General features: G+C 40.6%; 1 protein-coding gene across 1 annotated transcript in view; it reads right to left on the bottom strand.

Annotated features, from left to right (window-relative positions):
* Nucleotides 1-14936, bottom strand: part of LOC111978463 (uncharacterized) — a 41661-nt gene extending 26725 nt beyond the window's left edge. Inside the window, exons 1-3 of the mRNA XM_024008544.2 lie at nt 14623-14936; nt 13620-13755; nt 12425-12535 (exon numbers count right to left, since the gene is read on the bottom strand). Coding sequence (XP_023864312.1) covers nt 12425-12535; nt 13620-13755; nt 14623-14734 — 359 coding nt within the window. The 5' untranslated portion in view covers nt 14735-14936. The remainder of the gene's footprint in view (nt 1-12424; nt 12536-13619; nt 13756-14622) is intronic.
* Nucleotides 14937-19442: the final 4506 nt, after the last annotated feature.

Below are 19442 nucleotides of genomic sequence, written 5' to 3'. Positions count from 1 at the left end.
CGCCTCGGGACGACGGGACGCAGGGCGATCCGGGTGGAGACGGTGAAACTCCTGTAGCAATGAAGCATCAGGATGTCCTCCACCGGTACCCAGCACTCTCCTCCGGGCCGTACCCCTTCCACTCCACGAGGTACTAAGGCCCCTCGCCGACGCCTTGAGTCCATGATGCTCGGGAGGAGTAGGTGTGATGGTACATTGCTGGTGACACTGTCTGTGATTTATTTAGAATTTAAGGCACACTTAACCAGCATGGCTACCACAGTATTGTGCAGTGATACGCCATCCCAACTGGTTTGGGCCTAGTTGGACTATCATTTGTTTTTCAACAGGACAATGAACCAACACACCTCCATGCTGTGTAAGGGGTATATGACCAAGAAGCAGAGTGATGGAGTGTTACATCAGATGACCTGGCCTCCACAATCACCCGACCTCAACCCAATTGAAATGGTTTGGGATGAGTTGGACCACAGAGGGAAGGAAAAGCAGCCAACAAGTGCTCAGCATATGTGGGAACTCCTTCAAGACTGTTAGAAAAGCATTCCAGGTGAAGCTGGATGAGAGAATGCCAAGAGTGTTCAAAGCTGTCACCAAGGCAAAGGGTGGCTACTTTGAAGAATCTAAAATCTAAAATATATTTTGATTTGATTAACACTTTTTGGTTACTACATGACTCCATGTGTTATTTCAAAGTGTTGATGTATTCACTATTAATTTACAATGTAGAAAATAGTGAAAATAAAGAAAAACCCTTGAATGAGTAAGTGTGTCCAAACTTTTGACTGGTACTATACAGTATGTATGTGAACCCTTTGGAATGACCTGGATTTCTGCATAAATTGGTCATAAAATGTGATCTGATCTTCATCTAAGTCACAACAATAGACAAACACAGTGTGCTTAAACTAATAACACACAAATTATTGTATTTTTCATGTCTATATTGAATACATAATTTAAACATTCACAGTGTAGGTTAGAAAAAGTATGTGTACCCCTTGGCTAATGACTTTTCCAAAAGCTAATTGGAGTAGGAGTCAGCTAACCTGGAGTCCATTCAATGAGACGAGATTGGAGATGTTGGTTAAAGTTGCKCTGCRCTATTAAAAAAAYTCGCAAAATTTGAGTTTGCTATTCACAACAAGCAGTGCCTGATGTGAACCACACCTCGAACAAAATAGGTCTCAGAAGACCTAAAATTAAGAATTGTTGACATAAAGCTGGAAAGGGTTACAAAAGTATCTCTAAAAGCYTTGATGTTCATCAGTCCACGGTAAGACAAATGGTCTATAAATGGAGAGAGTTCAGCATTGTTGCTACGCTCCCTAGGAGAGGCCATCCTGCAAAGAGGACTGCAAGAGCACAGAGCAGAATGCTCAATGAGGTTAAGAAGAATCCTGGAGTGTCAGCTAAAGATTTACAGAAATCTCTGGAACATGCTAACATSTCTGTTGATGAGTCTACAATACATAAAACAMTAAAGAATAATGGTGTTCCATGGGAGGACACCACAGACGAAGCCACTGCTGTCCAAAAGAAACATTGCTGCACGTCTGAAGTYCGCAAAAGAGCACCTGGATGTTCCACAGCGCTACTGGCAAAATATTCTGTGGACAGATTAAACTAAAGTTGAGTTGTTTGGAAGGAACACACAAAACTATGTGAGGAGAAAAGACACTGCACACCAATATCAAAACCTCATTCCAACTGTAAAGTATGGTGGAGGGATTATCATGGTTGGGGCTGCTATGCTGCCTCAGGGCCTGGACAGCTTGCTATCATTGACGGAAAAATKAATTCCCAAGTTCATCAAGACATTTTGCAGGAGAATGTAAGGATATCTGTCCGCCAATTGAAGCTCAACAGAAGTTGGGTGATGCAACAGGAAAACGAGCCAAAACACTGAAGTAAATTAACAACAGAATGGCTTCAACAGAAGAAAATACGCCTTCTGGAGTGGCCCAGTCAGAGTCCTGACCTCAACCCGATTTAGATGATGTGGTATGACCTCAAGAGAGCGGTTCACCCCAGACATCCCAAAAATATTGCTGAACTGAAACAGTTTTATAAAGAGGAATGGTCCAAAATTCCCCCTGACCATTGTGCAGGTCTGATCCGCAACTACAGAAAACRTTTGTTTGAGGTTCTGCTAAAGGAGGGTCAACCAGTTATTAAATCCAAGGGTTCACATACTTTTCTCACCCTGCACTGTGAATATTTACATGGTGTGTTCAATAAAGGCATTAAAATGTATAATTGTGTTTGTGTTTGTGTATTGTTGTGACTGAGATGAAGATCAGATCAAATCGTTTTATGACCAATTTTATTGCAGGAATCCAGGTAATTCCAAAGGGTTCACATTCTTTTTCTTGCGACTGTATTTATATATAAATAAATATATATTAGTGTGTGACTCTTTATGTTTATAGCTCATGAAAATCATATCTCATGACATCATGTCGCTTATGCACTACATATATACAGTATACTGAACAAATACAGTGCATTTGGAAAGTATTCAGMCCCCTTGACTTTTTCCACATTTTGTTACATTTCTGCCTTATTCTAAAATGGATGAAATATATTTCCCCCCTCATCAATCTACACACAATACACCATAATGGCAAAGCAAAAATGTGACCGACCGGCTCAAATCGGTCTTATGTAACAACATTTGAAATTGTGTTTCTTACATTGGATAAAAGTAGAGACTCCGAGCTAGAAAATGGTATATCATTCACTACATTTGAGGAACAATGGGAAAGTAATTATACTTTGAAACTTGATAAAACTGACTTTTGAGAAAATGGCCTTTGAATATTTGGTACACCTACTGGAGAGCTCTTCTTTGTCTACACCCATTCAGCATCGTTCACGCCCTCTTAAGCTTCAGCCCCGTCCGTAAACTCAGAGCGTTGTCAGATTATCAGTTCGTCAATTCAGAGCGTTTCGCTCTCGGAGCATTCAGAGCGCACACTGGACGCTCTGGTCGAGGAGTAGGGTTGATCTGAGCATTCTGTACTAATAACAGCAGTCAAGCACCCAAGCTAACTGGCTAACGTTGGCTAGCTACTTCCAGACACAAATGAGAGAACAGCTCACTCTGACCATTTTATTCGCCCTAGCAGAGCTGGTTAGGCTGTTTTATGTTATCCAGGGTGTTGGTGACTGCAACTGTGCTGCTGGCAACAATTTAATTACGCTTTTTCATCAGTTATTCTGCGCTCTGGCACACTCAGACGAGAGTGCCCCCGAAATTGGAGTAGATAGCCAGAGAGAATTTAYTATCAACAGTTGTCCCAGTGACATCATKAACATTCTATTGAAATGGTTATTGCATAGTGGAGTCTTTTGTTAAGACATGTTACTAGCTAGCTAAACAATGAACCATAATCCCAACTCATGACGTTACTACCCTGCATGAATCTGCAGGTAGCTCATGAACCAGGTTTAATGTTAGCTAGCTAACATTAGGCTATAACTAGCAAAGCAAATGGCTGAGATACGAATAATATTACTACACAGATCATACATGTAACGTTAGCTAGCGAGCCAGCCAGCTAATGTTAGTACACTTTAACTTTAAATGAAAATGACTTTGACAAAATTAGAAACGTGTAATATCTGAAAATGCAGCTACAGTGGTTCTTCTTTTAAAAGTTGCGTCGTACTGCAGCACAGCTTGCGTGCTGCCGCAAAATTCTATGGCACGTTATTTAAGTGTCAGCCATTGTTGCCATTAATGCTAGTTAGTGCTAGTTTGACCACCAGAGGATATCTTTGAGTAACGTTTGACTGTTTTTAATATTGGCTGTACTAGAGAATTTAAAACCTTTTTTTTGTAAGAACATAGTATATGGGATTGATTTTAAGAAATGTAGCTTAATTAATTTGATTAACATTATGGTGTATCCATTCCAAGAAAAACAAAAAATGATTCTGAATCCGGCGCTGTTTGTTAGATGTAACACTAAACAAGGATTAGATGGGAGCAGACGTTATAGGAAGAGCCATTGATGTGTAGCTGAGGGAAAGGTGGGAAGTATCTGGGCAACTACAGTACCTTTGATTAGCTAGAAAATAGGAGAATAAGAAAGAGAAAAAGTTTTTTTAACACGGGGGGGGGGGGGGGGAACAGTGACAGGCTTTCAAAAGTTGGCGCTGTACAACGTAACTGGTCGGGAGTAGGCTACTAACTGAGATTCAGTGAAAATAAAAATCAATCAATAAAAATAGATTTATCAAGACCAGTCCCCATTCTTGTCTCAGAGCAGCGCAAAACAGTGCTGAAATAGTTGGCCACACGCGGGTAGGCTGTTGCTTCAATCCTATTATAACAATTGGAGGACTTTGCGTGTTCCAGTAAGTAACAATTTGTTGCCTTGATTAGCCTACTTTATTCTTAAAAGAACTCTAGCACAGAGAAGAGAAAGGAGCCTTAACTTCTTGAGRGCAGGGGGCAGCATTTTCACTTTCGGATAAATAGCATGCCAAAATTCAACTGTCTGCTACTCATCCCCAGAATATAAGATATGCATATTATTAGTAGACTTGGATAGAAAACACTCTGAAGTTTCTAAAACTGTTTGTGTCTGTGAGAATAACATAACTTATGTAGCAGGCAAAACCCTGAGGACAAACCATTCAGATTTTTTWTTTTTTTTGATGTCACTGTCTTTTCAATGAKTTTTCTTAGAGACACCAGATTTCTAATGGACTTGCTTGCAGTTCCTACCGCTTCCACTGGATGTCACCAGTCCTTGGAAATCGGTTGAGGTTATTCCTTTGTGTAATGAAGAAGTAGGGCTATCGTAAATGAGGGTCACATGAAGTAMATTTTTTGAGAGAGGCACGTTATGAAAAAAGTTGCGTCAGTTTGTTTTCTTTTTGTATTGAACACAGATCATCCCGTCTTCAAATTGATCGATTATTAACGTTTAAAAATACCTAACGTTGTATTACAAAAGTAGTTTGAAATGTTTTGGTAAAGTTTACATGTATTTTGTAGTGAAGTGGCGAAAGTTGGAAGCTGTGTTTTTCTGGATGAAACGGTCCAAATAAATTGACATTTTGGATATATATCGACGGAATTAATCGAACAAAAGGACCATTGGTGATGTTTATGGGACATATTGGAGTGCCAACAAAATAATTTTGTCAAAGGTAAGGCATGATTTATATTTTATTTCTACGTTTTGTGTCGTGCTTGCAGTGTTGAAATATGCTATTCCCTTTGTTTACTGTTGTGCTATCATCAGATAATAGCATCTATTGCTTTCACCGAAAAGCCTTTTTGAAATCTGACATGTTGGCTGGATTCACAACGAGTGTAGCTTTAATTTGGTATCTTACATGTGTGATTTAATGAAAGTTTGATTTTTATATCATTTTATTTGAATATGGCGCGCTGTATTTTCCCTGGCTATTGGACGGTGGGACGATTCAACAATAAAGTGATTTAATTCACAAATGCATTTGACAATTTTTTATATTGGCCATCAACCAAAAACACAGCATCTACCGTGGTATTCCATTTCTAGCGAGACTATTCAAGCCATCGACTCACTGATGGTTGAAGATGATGAGCGATCGGCAAAGGCAATCTGGAATCTACTGGCATCACATCAACATCATTCTAATCACAGTCAGAAGACAGTTGAAGAAATTGGAATGGACTTATGRAAAGGCTCTGTAAGACATTTCAATTTAAGTATAACTTCTGTATGATTGACGCCTTAGTGAGAGGTCTAATGCCTTAATATTTCCTAATTTCTGCCCTCCGAATTCATATTCATTATATAAATAGGCCCATGATTGATTTATCAAGACCAGTCCCCATGCTATGTCATTCAGTGATATTTATTCCCATAGTAATTCATTATGGATCATTAATATATTTAAAGTCCCTAAACTCAGCAAGAGTCTATGGTCCTGCTATAGTTGAAATAAACATCTGCATTTTGAAAGAGTATTTGTATCATTATTTTATTAACGAAAGCATAAAGATGTTGATGAAGAAATACTGTACAGTATATGCTTTACCCAACATTTTGTGGTTGCATGATGTTTGTAGTTAGGAATACAAAAAACTTTAGAGTACATTACAGTACATTAAGTACATTAATTTTTATTTTTCACACCTAGCCCAAGCTATCCTTTTGTAAAGGTTGAAGAGTCTATTATCCTGCTAATAACCATCATGGAAACGTTTGCACCCGTAGGTTTTAGGCCTGCAGTAGGATATAATAATCCATGCTTTCTGGGAATGTTTAAAAGTCCAAAAGTTATGGGTGGAGTTAGAATTTTCACTGTCAGAAGTATTAAAATCAACTAATGTCAGCCTTTAAATGCTTTCTTATCCAAATGTTTAAAAGTGTGTGTGGGCGACAGAGATAATGCATTTGATTGCTTTTAATATTAGGGCTTTCAGGAGGAACAGAAAATTGYGTGTCAATTCATAAACCATGTGCCATGGAATCCTTACATCRAAAATCTCTTCCCAACTRTTTTGCAATCTATATGGCACTGCTGTCAATTTTTKGGTCCTTAATTAAATGAAACTGGCATATATTTTTATTTATCACAATTATCTTTAACCAATTTTGGTCTTTAATGCAGGGCCGACAGACAAGTTCCTTACTTTTTCCCCTACCACTTGATAAAGGTTCCGATTGATAAAGTAATTTCTAATGTAACAAGATACTGTAGCACCATGCCCAGGCTCTCTATTCATTTATAAGTGATCAGATTAGGGCTTTCAGGAGGAATGGAAAATCTACCGGAGACATTTCAAAAATAGTGTTAGACTTGGTCACGGACAGTGATATTCACAAACACTATCATCAGATTCCTGTGTTATGCCAAACGAGAAATCCCAGGAAAATGGTCAGGTACAGTAGGCTACAATACTGTACCGTAGGCCTAATAATGCTAAAAAATAATGCTAAAATAAATCTATTGCTGGTCTTTACTGTCTGCTGCACATTTTTACATTGTATTCCATTTCCATTTCAAGCGATCGACTCCCTGATGGATGAAGATGATGAGCGATCGGCAAAGGCCATCTGGAATCTACTGGCATCACGGCACAATGTCACCATCGCTCTAATCACAGTCAGAAGACAGTTGAAGAAACTGCGTGGACTTATGGAAAGGCTTGGTAAAGACATTTTATATATCACACACACCACCGTTCAAAAGTTTGGGGTCAGTTAGAAATGTCCTTGTTTTTKAAAGAAAAGCACATGTTTTGTCCATTAAAAKAACATCAAATTGATTAGAAATACAGTGTAGACATTGTTAATGTTGTAARTGACTATTGTAGCAGGACATTTTTTATGGAATATCTACATAGGCGTACAGAAGCCCATTATCAGCAACCATCACTCCTGTGTTCCAATGGCACATTGTGTTAGCTAATCCAAATGTATCATTTTAAAAGGCTAATTGATCATTAGAAAACCCTTTTGCAATTATGTTTGCACAGCTGAAAACTGTTGTTCTAATTAAAATACCAATACAACTGGCCTTCTTTAGACTAGTTGAGTATCTGGAGCATCAGCATTTGTCAGTTCGATTACAAGCTCCAAATGGCCAGAAACAAATATATTTTTTCTGAAACTTGTCAGTCTATTCTTGTTATGAGAAATTAAGGCTATTCCATGCGAGAAATTGCCAAGAAACTGAAGATCTCGTACAACGCTGTGTACTACTCCCTTCACAGAACAGCGCAAACTGGCTTTAACCAGAATAGAAAGAGGAGTGGGAGGCCCCGGTGCACAACTGAGCAAGAGGACAAGTACATTAGAGTGTCTAGTTTGAGAAACAGACGCCGCACAAGTCCTCAACTGGCAGCTTCATTAAATAGTACCCGCAAAACACCAGTCTCAACGTCAACAGTGAAGAGGTGACTCTGGGATGCTGGCCTTCTAGGCAGAGTTGCAAAGAAAAAGCCATTTCTCAGACTGGTCAATAAAAAGAAAAGAATAAAAAGGAACTCTGCCTAGAAGGCCAGCATCCCGGTGTCGCCTCTTCACTGTTGACGTTGAGACTGGTGTTTTGCGGGTACTATTTAATGAAGCTGCCAGTCAATTTCTCGCAAGGGACCAGGCCCATATTTGATTTTTGATGGTAAGTTTAGCTATTTACAAAGCCAAAGGTACACAAAATACTGTAGCCTACACCTCACGGACTGCTATGTGCTCCACAATAATTCACTGTTGCCTCCTTTTTCAGGTATCATGGCTCGAGATTTCTTTGAGGAAGAAATCATCAAGAAATACGCTGGACCCTACGTCAGAGAGGTGTTTCTGGGTACACATCGTTTCTTTCAAGGTAGGATTACAGCAATATTTTGTTACGTTTAGGCCTATTTACATTTMTATTTCTATTATTGTACCTAATTTTGACTGTTAGGCTAAATGTGTTTTTTTATTCTCCAAATACAGACAATGACCCAAAACATACTGCCGCCCAGGTTTGCATTGCAAATGAGGGAATAAACTGGGTCAAGACGCCAGCAGAGTAAGTAGACCTTTATGTAGTAAAATAAAGGTAAAATAAAAATAAATAAACAAATAAATAAAAGACCTACAACACATTACTCAACACTAGTGAGACTCATGTCGCCTACGGTAAGCCTACAATATATCTAAAAATCTACTGAAAACATTCATCCGTAACTCTGCCAAGCCAACAAGCAAAGATGAACTGGTGAAGGCCATCAAGACGTTTTGGCTTGAGAAATTGACGATACAACAAATACATTGATCATCTCAGAAAGGTTTTACCCGTGGTCGTGGAGCTGGGGGAAAGTGCAACTAAAATGTAGTTGAATGTAATACATTGCAGTTGGGGGATTTTCACACCTACAGTAGCCGGGCTATTAAATTACCATTTTCTAAATAAATCGATGTATGAAGAGTCTATTGTCCTGCTAATAACCCATCATGGAATGACTAAATATGTTAAATCAGGGTGATTTTTCCACAAATAGACAGGTATTTTCATGCAGAGTCCACAAACAGGAGGTGGAGTTCCAGAGCTTACAGGTGTGCCTGGCATGGATTGTGTCGCCATCTTGTTCCTCGCCATCTTCAACGCCTCATTTCCCGCCTTCTATCTTCAATATAATAATTAATTCAGAAGGTTAAACCCATAGGTTTAGGCCTGCAGTAGGTTATAATAAAYKGAAAATTACGTGTCAATTCATAAACCATGTGCCATGGAATCGGTACATCGAAAATCTCTCCCCAACTATTTTGCAATCTATATGGCACAGCTGTCAATTTTTTGGTCCTTAAATTAAACTGGTATATATTTGTAGTCATCACAATTTTCTTTAAACAATTTTGGTCTTTAATGCAGGGCCGACAAACAAGTTCTTACTTTTTTATTTWAWTTTTTTTACTGAAATTGCACCAACTTTCTATAGCTTGTTTAAAAAATATAAATCTTTTGGAGAGGATTTTGTTTCAAATAACCGAATGTGAGCGATTGTAATCTGAATAAAGGAAAAAGACCATTCTTGAACATGGGCTGAGACATTCTTACTAATTTGTAAATAAAGCCAGTTTCTTATTTAGAATTATTCATTTCTGTTTTTAGAGGGAGAGAAACCAAAAGCCCACCGTGGCTATTTTTCAGAAATCGTCAGTCCAAGTATCAAGTTAAATTCCACATTGTATTTACCCAAGTTCTCTCTTAACTCCAGGACCACCGACAGTTTTTGTTATTGTTGCCTGATGCAGGACTCTAGTACCAGAGAAGAGACTCTTAGACTGAAAACGGCTCCATTAATTGCCACAGTTTAGACTACCGACAGATCAGTTTTCTAACTCCCCCTTGTGATAGTGTGGTGTAATGACAGAATACCACCATCTACCACTAACGGCGTGGCACAAGCTCGTAACCTTTAAAGGAAGAACCACTGTAGCTAGATTATCTGTATGCATGGATGGACGCGTCTCCCTCTCTGTCACGGATGCCATGGTTGCCCTTAGTTTACCTACACATACTGACCAGCTCAAATAGACAGAAGCAAGCTACATGGCAGACCAATCCAAACTCATCTATCAGCATGTCCAGCCCACTCCTTATCTCAGAAAATCATGGCTAGCGGGAAGGTTGCTGGCTTTTTCTGTGGCTAAACCAACTAGGCTCATAATTTAACAATTGTATTCGTATTTACAGATGGCATACAAGTTTGTTACTTATGTGAACTTTCATGTGCCTATTACAGAAAGCGTTTCTACCCCCCCCCTCCCCTCCAACAAAAAGCCTAGGTTCCTGAAACGAGTCACAAACAGGTTTTAGAAATGTTTGCAAATGTATTAAAAATAAACATTTTTACATTTACATAAGTATTCAGACCCTTTACTCAGTACTTTGTTGAAGCACCTTTGGCAGTGATTACAGCCTCAAGTTGTATTCTGTATGAAAGCTACAAGCTTGGCACACCTGTATTTGGGGAGTTTCTCCCATTCTTCTCTGTRGACCCTCTCAAGCTCTGTCAGGTTGGATGGGGAGCGTCACTGCACAGCTATTTTCAGGTCTCTCCAGAGATGTTTGATCGGGTTCAAATCTCTGGCTGGGCCACTCAAGGACATGCAGAAACTTGTCCCGAAGCCACTCCTGCGTTGTCTTGGCTGTGTGCTGGCTGTGTGTTGTCCAGTTGGAAGGTGAACCTTCGCCCCAGTCTGAGGTCCCGAGCACTCGGAGCAGGTTTTCATCAAGGATCTCTTTATACTTTGCTCCGTACATCTTTCCCTCAATCTTGACTAGTCTCCCAGTCCCTGCTGCTGAAAAACATCCTCACAGCATGATGCTGCCACCACCATACTTCACTGTTGGGATGGTGCAAGGTTTCCTCCAGACGTGACACTTGGTATTCAGGCCAAATAGTTCAATCTTGGTTTCATTAGACCAGAGAATCTTGATTCTTATGGTCTGAGAGTCCTTTAGGTGCCTTTTGGCAAACTCCAAGCAGGCTGTCATGTGCCTTTTACAGACAGGTGTGTGCCTTTCCAAATCATGTCCAATCAATTGAAATTTACCACAGGTGGACTCCAAGTTGTAGAAAAATCTCAAGGATGATCAATGGAAACAGAATGCACCGGAGCTCAATTTCGAGCCTCATAGCAAAGGGTCTGAATACTTATGTACATTTCTGTATAATTCTTTTAATTTGCAAACATTTCTAAAAACCTGTTTTCGCTTTGTCATTATTGGGTATTGTGTGTAGATTGATTAGGGAATTTTTTATTTAATCCATTTTAGAATAAGGCTGTAACGTAACAAAATGTGGAAAAAGTCAAGGGGTCTGAATACTTTCTGAATGCACTGTCTATAAACGCAACATGTAAAGTGTTATTCCAATGTTTCATGAGCTCAAATAAAAGATCCCAGAAATTTGCCATATGCACAAAAAGCTTATTTCTCTTAGAATTTTGTTCACAAATTTGTTCACATCCCTGTTGGTGAGCATTTCTCTTTCCTAAGAAGATCCATCCATGTGACAGGTGTGGCATATCAAAAAGCTGATAAAACAGAATGGTTGTTACACAGGTGCACCTTGTGTTGGGGACAATAAAAGGCAACTCTAAAATGTGCCATTTTGTCACACAACACCATGCCACAGATGTCTCAAGTTTTGAGGGACTGCAGGACTGTCCACCTGAGCTGTTGCCAGAGAATTGATTGTTCATTGTTCCGAATTGAATTGATTATTCCGTCATTTTAGAAGATTTGGCAGTGCGTCCAAACGGCCTCACAACCACAGACCACGTGTAAACACGCCACCCCAGGACCTCCACATCCGGCTTCTTCACCTGTGGGATCGTCTGAGGGGAGGGAGGGGGTTTGCTGAGGAGTATTTCTGTCTGTAATAAAGCCCGTTTGTGGCTGGTCCTGGCTCCCCTGTGGGTGGGCCTGGTCACCCATGGCCCAYCCATGCCTGCACCCGTGCCCAGTCATGTGTAACCCATAGATTAGGACCTAATGAATTTATTTAAATGTAATGATTTCCTTATATGAACGGTAACTCAGTAAAATCTTTAAAATTGTTGCATGTTGCATTTAMATTTTGGTTCAGTATATATACACACATATATTTTTTACTTGTATAGTGCTTTTCAAAGAATTTTAAAATGCATAAAAAGTTAAACAACAAACAAAACATTTTAATGATGGAGATTTAAAATCTGTCGTCTTGGGATGAAGTTGATATATAATATAATATATAACATTATGCAGCTATGTGTGTGTGTTAATGTCTGTTTATGTGTGTGTGTTAATGTCTGTTTATGTGTGTGTGTGTGTGTGTGTGTGTGTGTGTGTGTGTGTGTGTGTGTGTGTGTGTGTGTGTGTGTGTGTGTGTGTGTGTGTGTGTGTGTGTGTGTGTGCGTGTGTGTGTGCGTGCATTTACATGTTCCCTCCACATACTCCATGGTGTAGGGCAGTTTTGCCCTGATGGTCTACCATGCGCAGGTCAGCTCCATGCTGCATCATCTGGCGCATCACGTATACATTACCATGCCTAGAGAGACAGATACATTACCATCAATAATATATTAATAGCATTAATTAGTAGTCCAATTACATTTCTCCCTGAAGTGTATACTCAGTCACTCCCCCTCAAGCATTTAAAAGCATTGGATTGATGTAAGTACAGGCTGGAGGGAGGTTCAACCATATTTCTTACACCAGTCCTCTCCATTTACATCCATGAGGGGGACTGTAGGAGTGCACACTTCAGAGAGAAGAAGAGAGGGGCATTTCTAGGAGAGAGCGGCATTTCTGCTCCAGGTGCCTTGGGCTGACACAATTACCATATAACCAACGGTTACGGATGAAGACCGTCATGAAAATAAAATAACCATCATAACCAGTTTTTTTTGTGTGGAACGAACAGCCGGGCGTTCGTGCGGTTGAGTCCGTTTCTGCTGTAACATGGACTCTTAACAACGTGATGAAACGTTGTTGCTCCTTGCTGAAACAAGCAAGGTGTTGTAGCAAACGAGTATTTGGTTTCCTAGGCAACGCCCCACTCCCTGCAGCAGCAGCACACATAGAAATAGAATGAACAGAACAGGCTTGGAACCTTTAACCCCGGTAATTTGACTGGTAAACTCATGGGTACACTCGCAATTGCTGCCTGGTGTTGTGATGCAATAATTTCCATAGTAATGTAGAATGTTCATTCAAATGATGATGTGGCTCATGCAATGGAATGTATTTTTTGTAATGTCAGTTGAGTTAAATCAACAAATCAAAGCAAATATTGATTGGTAAATGTTCTGCTTTTACTTCCTACTTTAACTTCCTGCTTTTCTCCTATGGGTACACTCGCAATGGCCACCTGTCCACCCATTACGCCATCATTGACTTGAATGGGGACACCAGTTCTATTCATTCTATGAGAAAATACGTCTTCATTTATTTTTTTGATAATTGAACGGTCATTACCGTGACCGCAGTCATTTGGCTAGCCAATTACCTTCACCCAAAATTCCATGTCCGTCACAGCCCTACAGGGGCCCAACGCTCTTCCCCTAGTCCCTTTCCACAGATTTAATAGGAGTGGATAGTGGGGCCTACCCAGTCCAATCAGTGTTACTGACCTGCAGGCGAAATGGAAGGCCGTCATTCCTGCATCACAGGTCAGGTTGGGGTCAGCTCCGTTGCTTAGCAACATGTCAACCATGGCACGGTTACCATGGAGGGACGCAAAGTGGAGAGGACTAAAACCACCCCAACCTACACACACAAACACATACACACATGACAAGTCTCATCAGCATGAAAAGCCTGTGTTTCGCTGTTAAAAGGAGACAGTCTTGACTGAAGAACTTTAGAGAAGATATTGAACATCTCACAGTAAAATAAATGTTGGTGTTTAAAGATGCTTCAAGTACTATGACTGTAAATGATCACATTTATTCCATTACTTTGAGATAGTGTCACTCCCTAACAACCCAAAGAGCAGTAGGCCTACTATTGTCTCTTTACTACTGTCAGGAGCTGTAAGTGTCTGAGAGAATAGACTGAACAACTACCCATCTCAGATCACTGATAAAACACAGACAGGTTAAGGTATCTCTCTCTCTGACAACATGACAAAATCACAACAGGAGACATCAGCAGTCAGCTTTCAGCTGTCATCTTGAAAAGCTGGTGTTGATGCATTCTGGAACTGTGATTGGACTCTGAAACTTGCTATTTTTAAAACTTGACAGAATTAAAACTAGGCCTACTATGGCCAGTAGTTTTAAGATAGCTAGATTGGTTATAAAACAATACATAAACCATTATCTGCTGCTGGTACCAAAGCAATTTACTCATGCATATTTGATGCAACAAAGTGACTGGGTAAGACATTCTAATGGTAAAGATCTGACGACAGACATCTTTACTGACATCCTTTTTATTCAGCATTTAACTACAGAAAGTAATAACAAATTCCCGAGAATAATGGTATGGTAAGCACCTTTCCCGGAAGTGACATTAGAATAGGCTACAGTCGGGTAGCTAGGCTAGTTGAAAAATAGAATCCATTCCCCAAATGTGTGTGCAGTAAATTATATAGGCTAATGCATACTCCAAACATGCATAGGTAAGCCTTACCTTTCTCTTTGAGGATAGATCGATCATGTTGAATGATATGTGCACAATGTTCAACGTTCCCTCGTTGAACACAGTCAAAAATGTCCCCATCGACACTAGGCATTGGAAGCATTATGCGAATACTGCATACGATCGACCCTGTGCCGCCTGACTATTACTCTGTCAATGTAAACAAAATATCCATACAGAGACGATACATTGTAACAACAATTACACATTCATTTAACAGAGATCCTACGCGACTAAGTAGCTGGATATTTTTTTTGTGAAAAACGATTGTACTGCAGTAGGCTTGACAGACTCCGCCTAGGGAATCTGATTGGATAGAGACACATGTGACCTGGCTCTGCATTTTCGTAATCTCAACATGGGATCGTCACTAGTTACCACAGCCAAAAAGTCATAAACACCGCCTATTTCTACAATGTATCTTCTTAAAATATGATTTAAAACCTAACCACACTGCTAATCCTATGCATAACACTAACCTTAAATTAAGACCAAAAAGGCACATTTCTGTTTTAATTTTTACTATAGCCAATTATGACTGTGTGGCTGTGGTAACTTGACAGTATGGACTCGCCGATTATACCCGTGAAACTGAAACATTAAAAATGAATTGTCTTCCATTGAATGCGCCATTTAAACATAACTTAATGTTGCTGGCTGTGGCTGCAAACGTTGCCAGTCGGATAAACGCCTACATCAAGACACGGGACTGTTATAGCCTCACTCAACGCTGAGTAACATTGTATCAATATTGTGTCAACATTCCAACGCTTTGGTCTGGAGCGGCCTGAAAATGAACACAAGAATATGGTGTCATTGAAATCATAAACTCAGAATAAAGACAGTAGGTTGGCAATGTTTAATAACCACTTGCTCAATTTACTGTTCAGCGGTAAGTCAGTGGCAAAATGTAGGGGATAATATACGTTTATTGGTTTAAAGCTCCTCCTATKAAGTTTTTGTTGATACAATAAGACCAACGTTTAGGAACGTATCGGTTGATTGACACTTCAGGCAAACAAATAGAAGGCATTTATTATGGTAAATATACCTATACATGACTTGCCTATCTATTTAAAACCCTGAACACGTTTAAAACTGTGAAAGACATAGTTTATGAGAATTTAACTGCCCAGTTTGAATCAAATCAAATTTTATTGGTCACATACACATAGTTAGCAGATGTTAATGGGAGTGTAGTGAAATGCTTGTGCTTCTAGTTCCGACAATGCAGTAATATCTAACAAGTAATCTAACAAATTCACAACAACTAAYTTATACACACAAATGTAAAGGGGTGAATAAGAATATGTACATATAAATATATGGATGAGCGATGGCGGGGTGCTCCCTCTGCTGTTTCCTGAAGTCCACGATCATCTCCTTTGTTTTGTTGACATTAAGTGAAAGGTTATTTTCCTGACAACACACTCCGAGGGCCCTCACCTCCTCCCTGTAKGCCGTCTCGTCGTTGTTGGTAGTCATGCCTAACACTGTAGTGTCGTCTGCAAACTTGCTTCTTCACCTGCATTGCTTGCTGTTTGAGGTTTTAGGCTGGGTTTCTGTACACTTTGTGCACTTTGAGATATCAGCTGATGTAAGAAGGGCTATATAAATACATTTGATTTGATTTGATTATTGAGTTGGAAGCGTGCATGATCAAGCAGTCATGGGTGAACAGGGAGTACAKGAGAGGGCTGAGGACGCACCCTTGTGGGGCCCCAGTGTTGAGGATCAGCGGGGTGGAGATCAAATCAAATGTATTCATAAAGCCCTTCTTACATCAGCTGATATCTCAAAGTGCTGCACAGAAATCCAGCCTAAAACCCMAAACAGCAAGCAATGCAGGTGTAGAAGCACAGTGGCTAGGAAAGACTCCCTAGAAAGGCCAAGGAAGAAGAATGGATCCAGGCTATGAGGGGTGGCCAGTCATCTTCTGGCTGTGCCGGGTGGAGAGTTATAACAGAACAGCGGCCAAGATGTTCAAATGTTCATAGGATGACCAGCAGGGTCAAATAATAATAATCACAGTGGTTGTCGAGGTGCAACAGGTCAGCACCTCAGGAGTAAATTTCAGTTGCTTTTCATAGCTGATCATTCAGAGTATGTCTACCGCTCCTGCTGTCTCTAGAGAGTTGAAAACAGCAGGTCTGGGACAGGAGCACATCCGGTGAACAGGTCAGGGTTCCATAGCCACAGGCAGAACAGTTGAAACTGGAGCAGCAGCACGGCCAGGTGGACTGGGGACAGCAAGGAGTCATCAGGCCAGGTAGTCCTGAGGCATGGTCCTAGGGCTCAGGTCCTCCGAGGAGAAAAAGAAAGAAATAGAGAGCATACTTAAATTCACAAAGGACACCGGATAAGACAGGAGAAATACTCCAGATATAACAGACTGACCCTACCCCCCGACACATAAACTACTGCAGCATAAATTCGGAGGCTGAGACAGGAAGGGTCGGGAGAAACTGTGGCCCCATCCGACGATACACACGGACAGGCCAAACAGGCAAGATATAACCCACCCACTTTGCCAAAGAACAGCCCCCACACCACTAGAGGGATATCTTCAACTACCAACTTACCATCCTGCGACAAGGCTGAGTATAGCCCACAAAGATCTCAGCCACGGCACAACATAAGGGGGGGGGGGAGCCAACCCAGACAGGGAGATCACGTCAGTGACTCAACCCACTCACGTGACGCACCCCTCCTAGGGATGGCATGGAGAGAGCACAAGTAAGCCAGTGACTCCTCCCCTGTAATAGGGTTGAGGCAGAGAATCATAGTGGAGAGAGGGGAACCGGCCATGCAGAGACAGCAAGGGCGGTTCGTTGCTCCAGTGCCTTTCCGTTCACCTTCACACTCCTGGACCAGACTACACTCAATCATAGGACCTACTGAAGAGATGAGTCTTCAATAAAGACTTAAAGGTTGAGACGAGTCGGCGTCTCTCACATGGGTAGGCAGACCATTCCATAAAAATTGAGCTCTATAGAGAAAACCCTGCCTCCAGCTGTTTGCTTACAAATTCTAGGGACAGTAAGGAGGCCTGCGTCTTTGTGACCGTACGCGACGTGTACGCTGATGAAGCAGGACCAAATCGGAAAGATAGGTACGAGCAAGCCCATGTAATGCTTGGTAGGTTAGCAGTAAAACCTTGAAATCAGCCCTTGCCTTAACAGGAAGCTAGTGTACAGAGGCTAGCACTGGAGTAATATGATAAAACATTTTGGTTCTAGTCAAGATTCTAGCAGCAGTGTTTAGCACTAACTAAAGTTTATTTTGTGCTTTATCCTGGTAGCCGGAAAGTAGAGCATTGCAGTAGTCTAACCTAGAAGTGACAAAAGCATGGATTAATTTTTCTGCATAATTTTTGGACAGAACGTTTGCGATTTTTGCAATGTTACGTAGATGGAAAAAAAGCTGTCCTTGAAACAGTCTTGATATGTTTGTCAAAAAAGAGATCAGGGTCCAGAGTAACRCTGAGGTCCTTCACAGTTTTATTTGAGATGACTGTACAACCATCAAGATTAATTGTCAGATTGAACAGAAGATCTCTTTGTTTCTTGGGACCTAGAACAAGCCATGCTCTTGCTCTCCTACGGTTTAAAAGTAGAAACATTTCAGCCATCCACTTCCTTATGTCTGAAACACAGGCTTCCAGCAAGGGCAATTTTGGGGTTTCACCATTTTTTTTTTTAAATGTCAGCTGTTGTCATCCGCATAGCAGTGAAAGTTAACATTATGTTTCCGAATGACATCACCAAGAGGTAAAAATATATAGTGAAAACAATAGTGGTCCTAAAACGGAACCTTGAGGAACACCGAAATGTTACAGTTAATTTGTCAGAGGACAAACCATCCACAGAGACAAATTAATATCTTCTTATTTCGACAAGAAGATCTAAACCAGGCCAGAACTTGTCCGTGTAGACAAATTTGGTTTCCAATTTCTTGAAAAGAATGTGGTGATCGATGGTATCAAAAGCAGCACTAAGGTCTAGGAGCACGAGGACAGATGCAGAGCCTCGGTCTGACGCCATTAAAAGGTAATTTACCACCTCACAAGTGCAGTCTCAATGCTATGATGGGGTTTAAAACCAGACTGAAGCGTTTCGTATACATTGTTTGTCTTCAGGAAGGCAGTGAGTTGCTACGCAACAGCTTTTTCAAAAATGTTGAGAGGAATGAGTGAATAGATAATGGGCCGATAGTTTTTTTATATTTTCTGGGTCAAGGTTTGGCTTTTTCAAGAGAGGCTTTATTACTGCCACTTTTAGTGAGTTTGGTACACATCCGGTGGATAGAGAGCCGTTTATTATGTTCAACATAGGAGGACCAAGCACAGGAAGCAGCTCTTTCAGTAGTTTAGTTGGAATAGGGTCCAGTATGCAGCTTGAAGGTTTGGAGGCCATGATTATTTTCATCATTGTGTCAAGAGATATAGTACTAAAACACTTGAGTGTCTCCCTTGATCCTAGGTCCTGGCAGAGTTGTGCAGACTCAGGACAACTGAGCTTTGGAGAAATAGGCAGATTTAAAGAGGAGTCTGTAATTTGCTTTCTAATGATCATGATCTTTTCCTCAAAGTTGTTCATGAATTTATCACTGCTGAAGTGAAACCCATCCTCTCTTGGGGAATGCTGCTTTTTAGTTAGCTTTGCGACAGTATCAAAAATACATTTTGGATTGTTCTTATTTCCTCAAATAAGTTGGAAAAATGGGATGATCGAGCAGCAGTGAGGGCTCTTCGATACTGCACGGTACGGTCTTTCCAAGCTAGTCGGAAGACTTCCAGTTTGGTGTGGCGC

Source organism: Salvelinus sp. IW2-2015, linkage group LG18 (assembly GCF_002910315.2).
Source record: "Salvelinus sp. IW2-2015 linkage group LG18, ASM291031v2, whole genome shotgun sequence".
Taxonomy (NCBI): domain Eukaryota; kingdom Metazoa; phylum Chordata; class Actinopteri; order Salmoniformes; family Salmonidae; genus Salvelinus; species Salvelinus sp. IW2-2015.
This window is presented reverse-complemented; position numbering and strand designations above follow the sequence as displayed.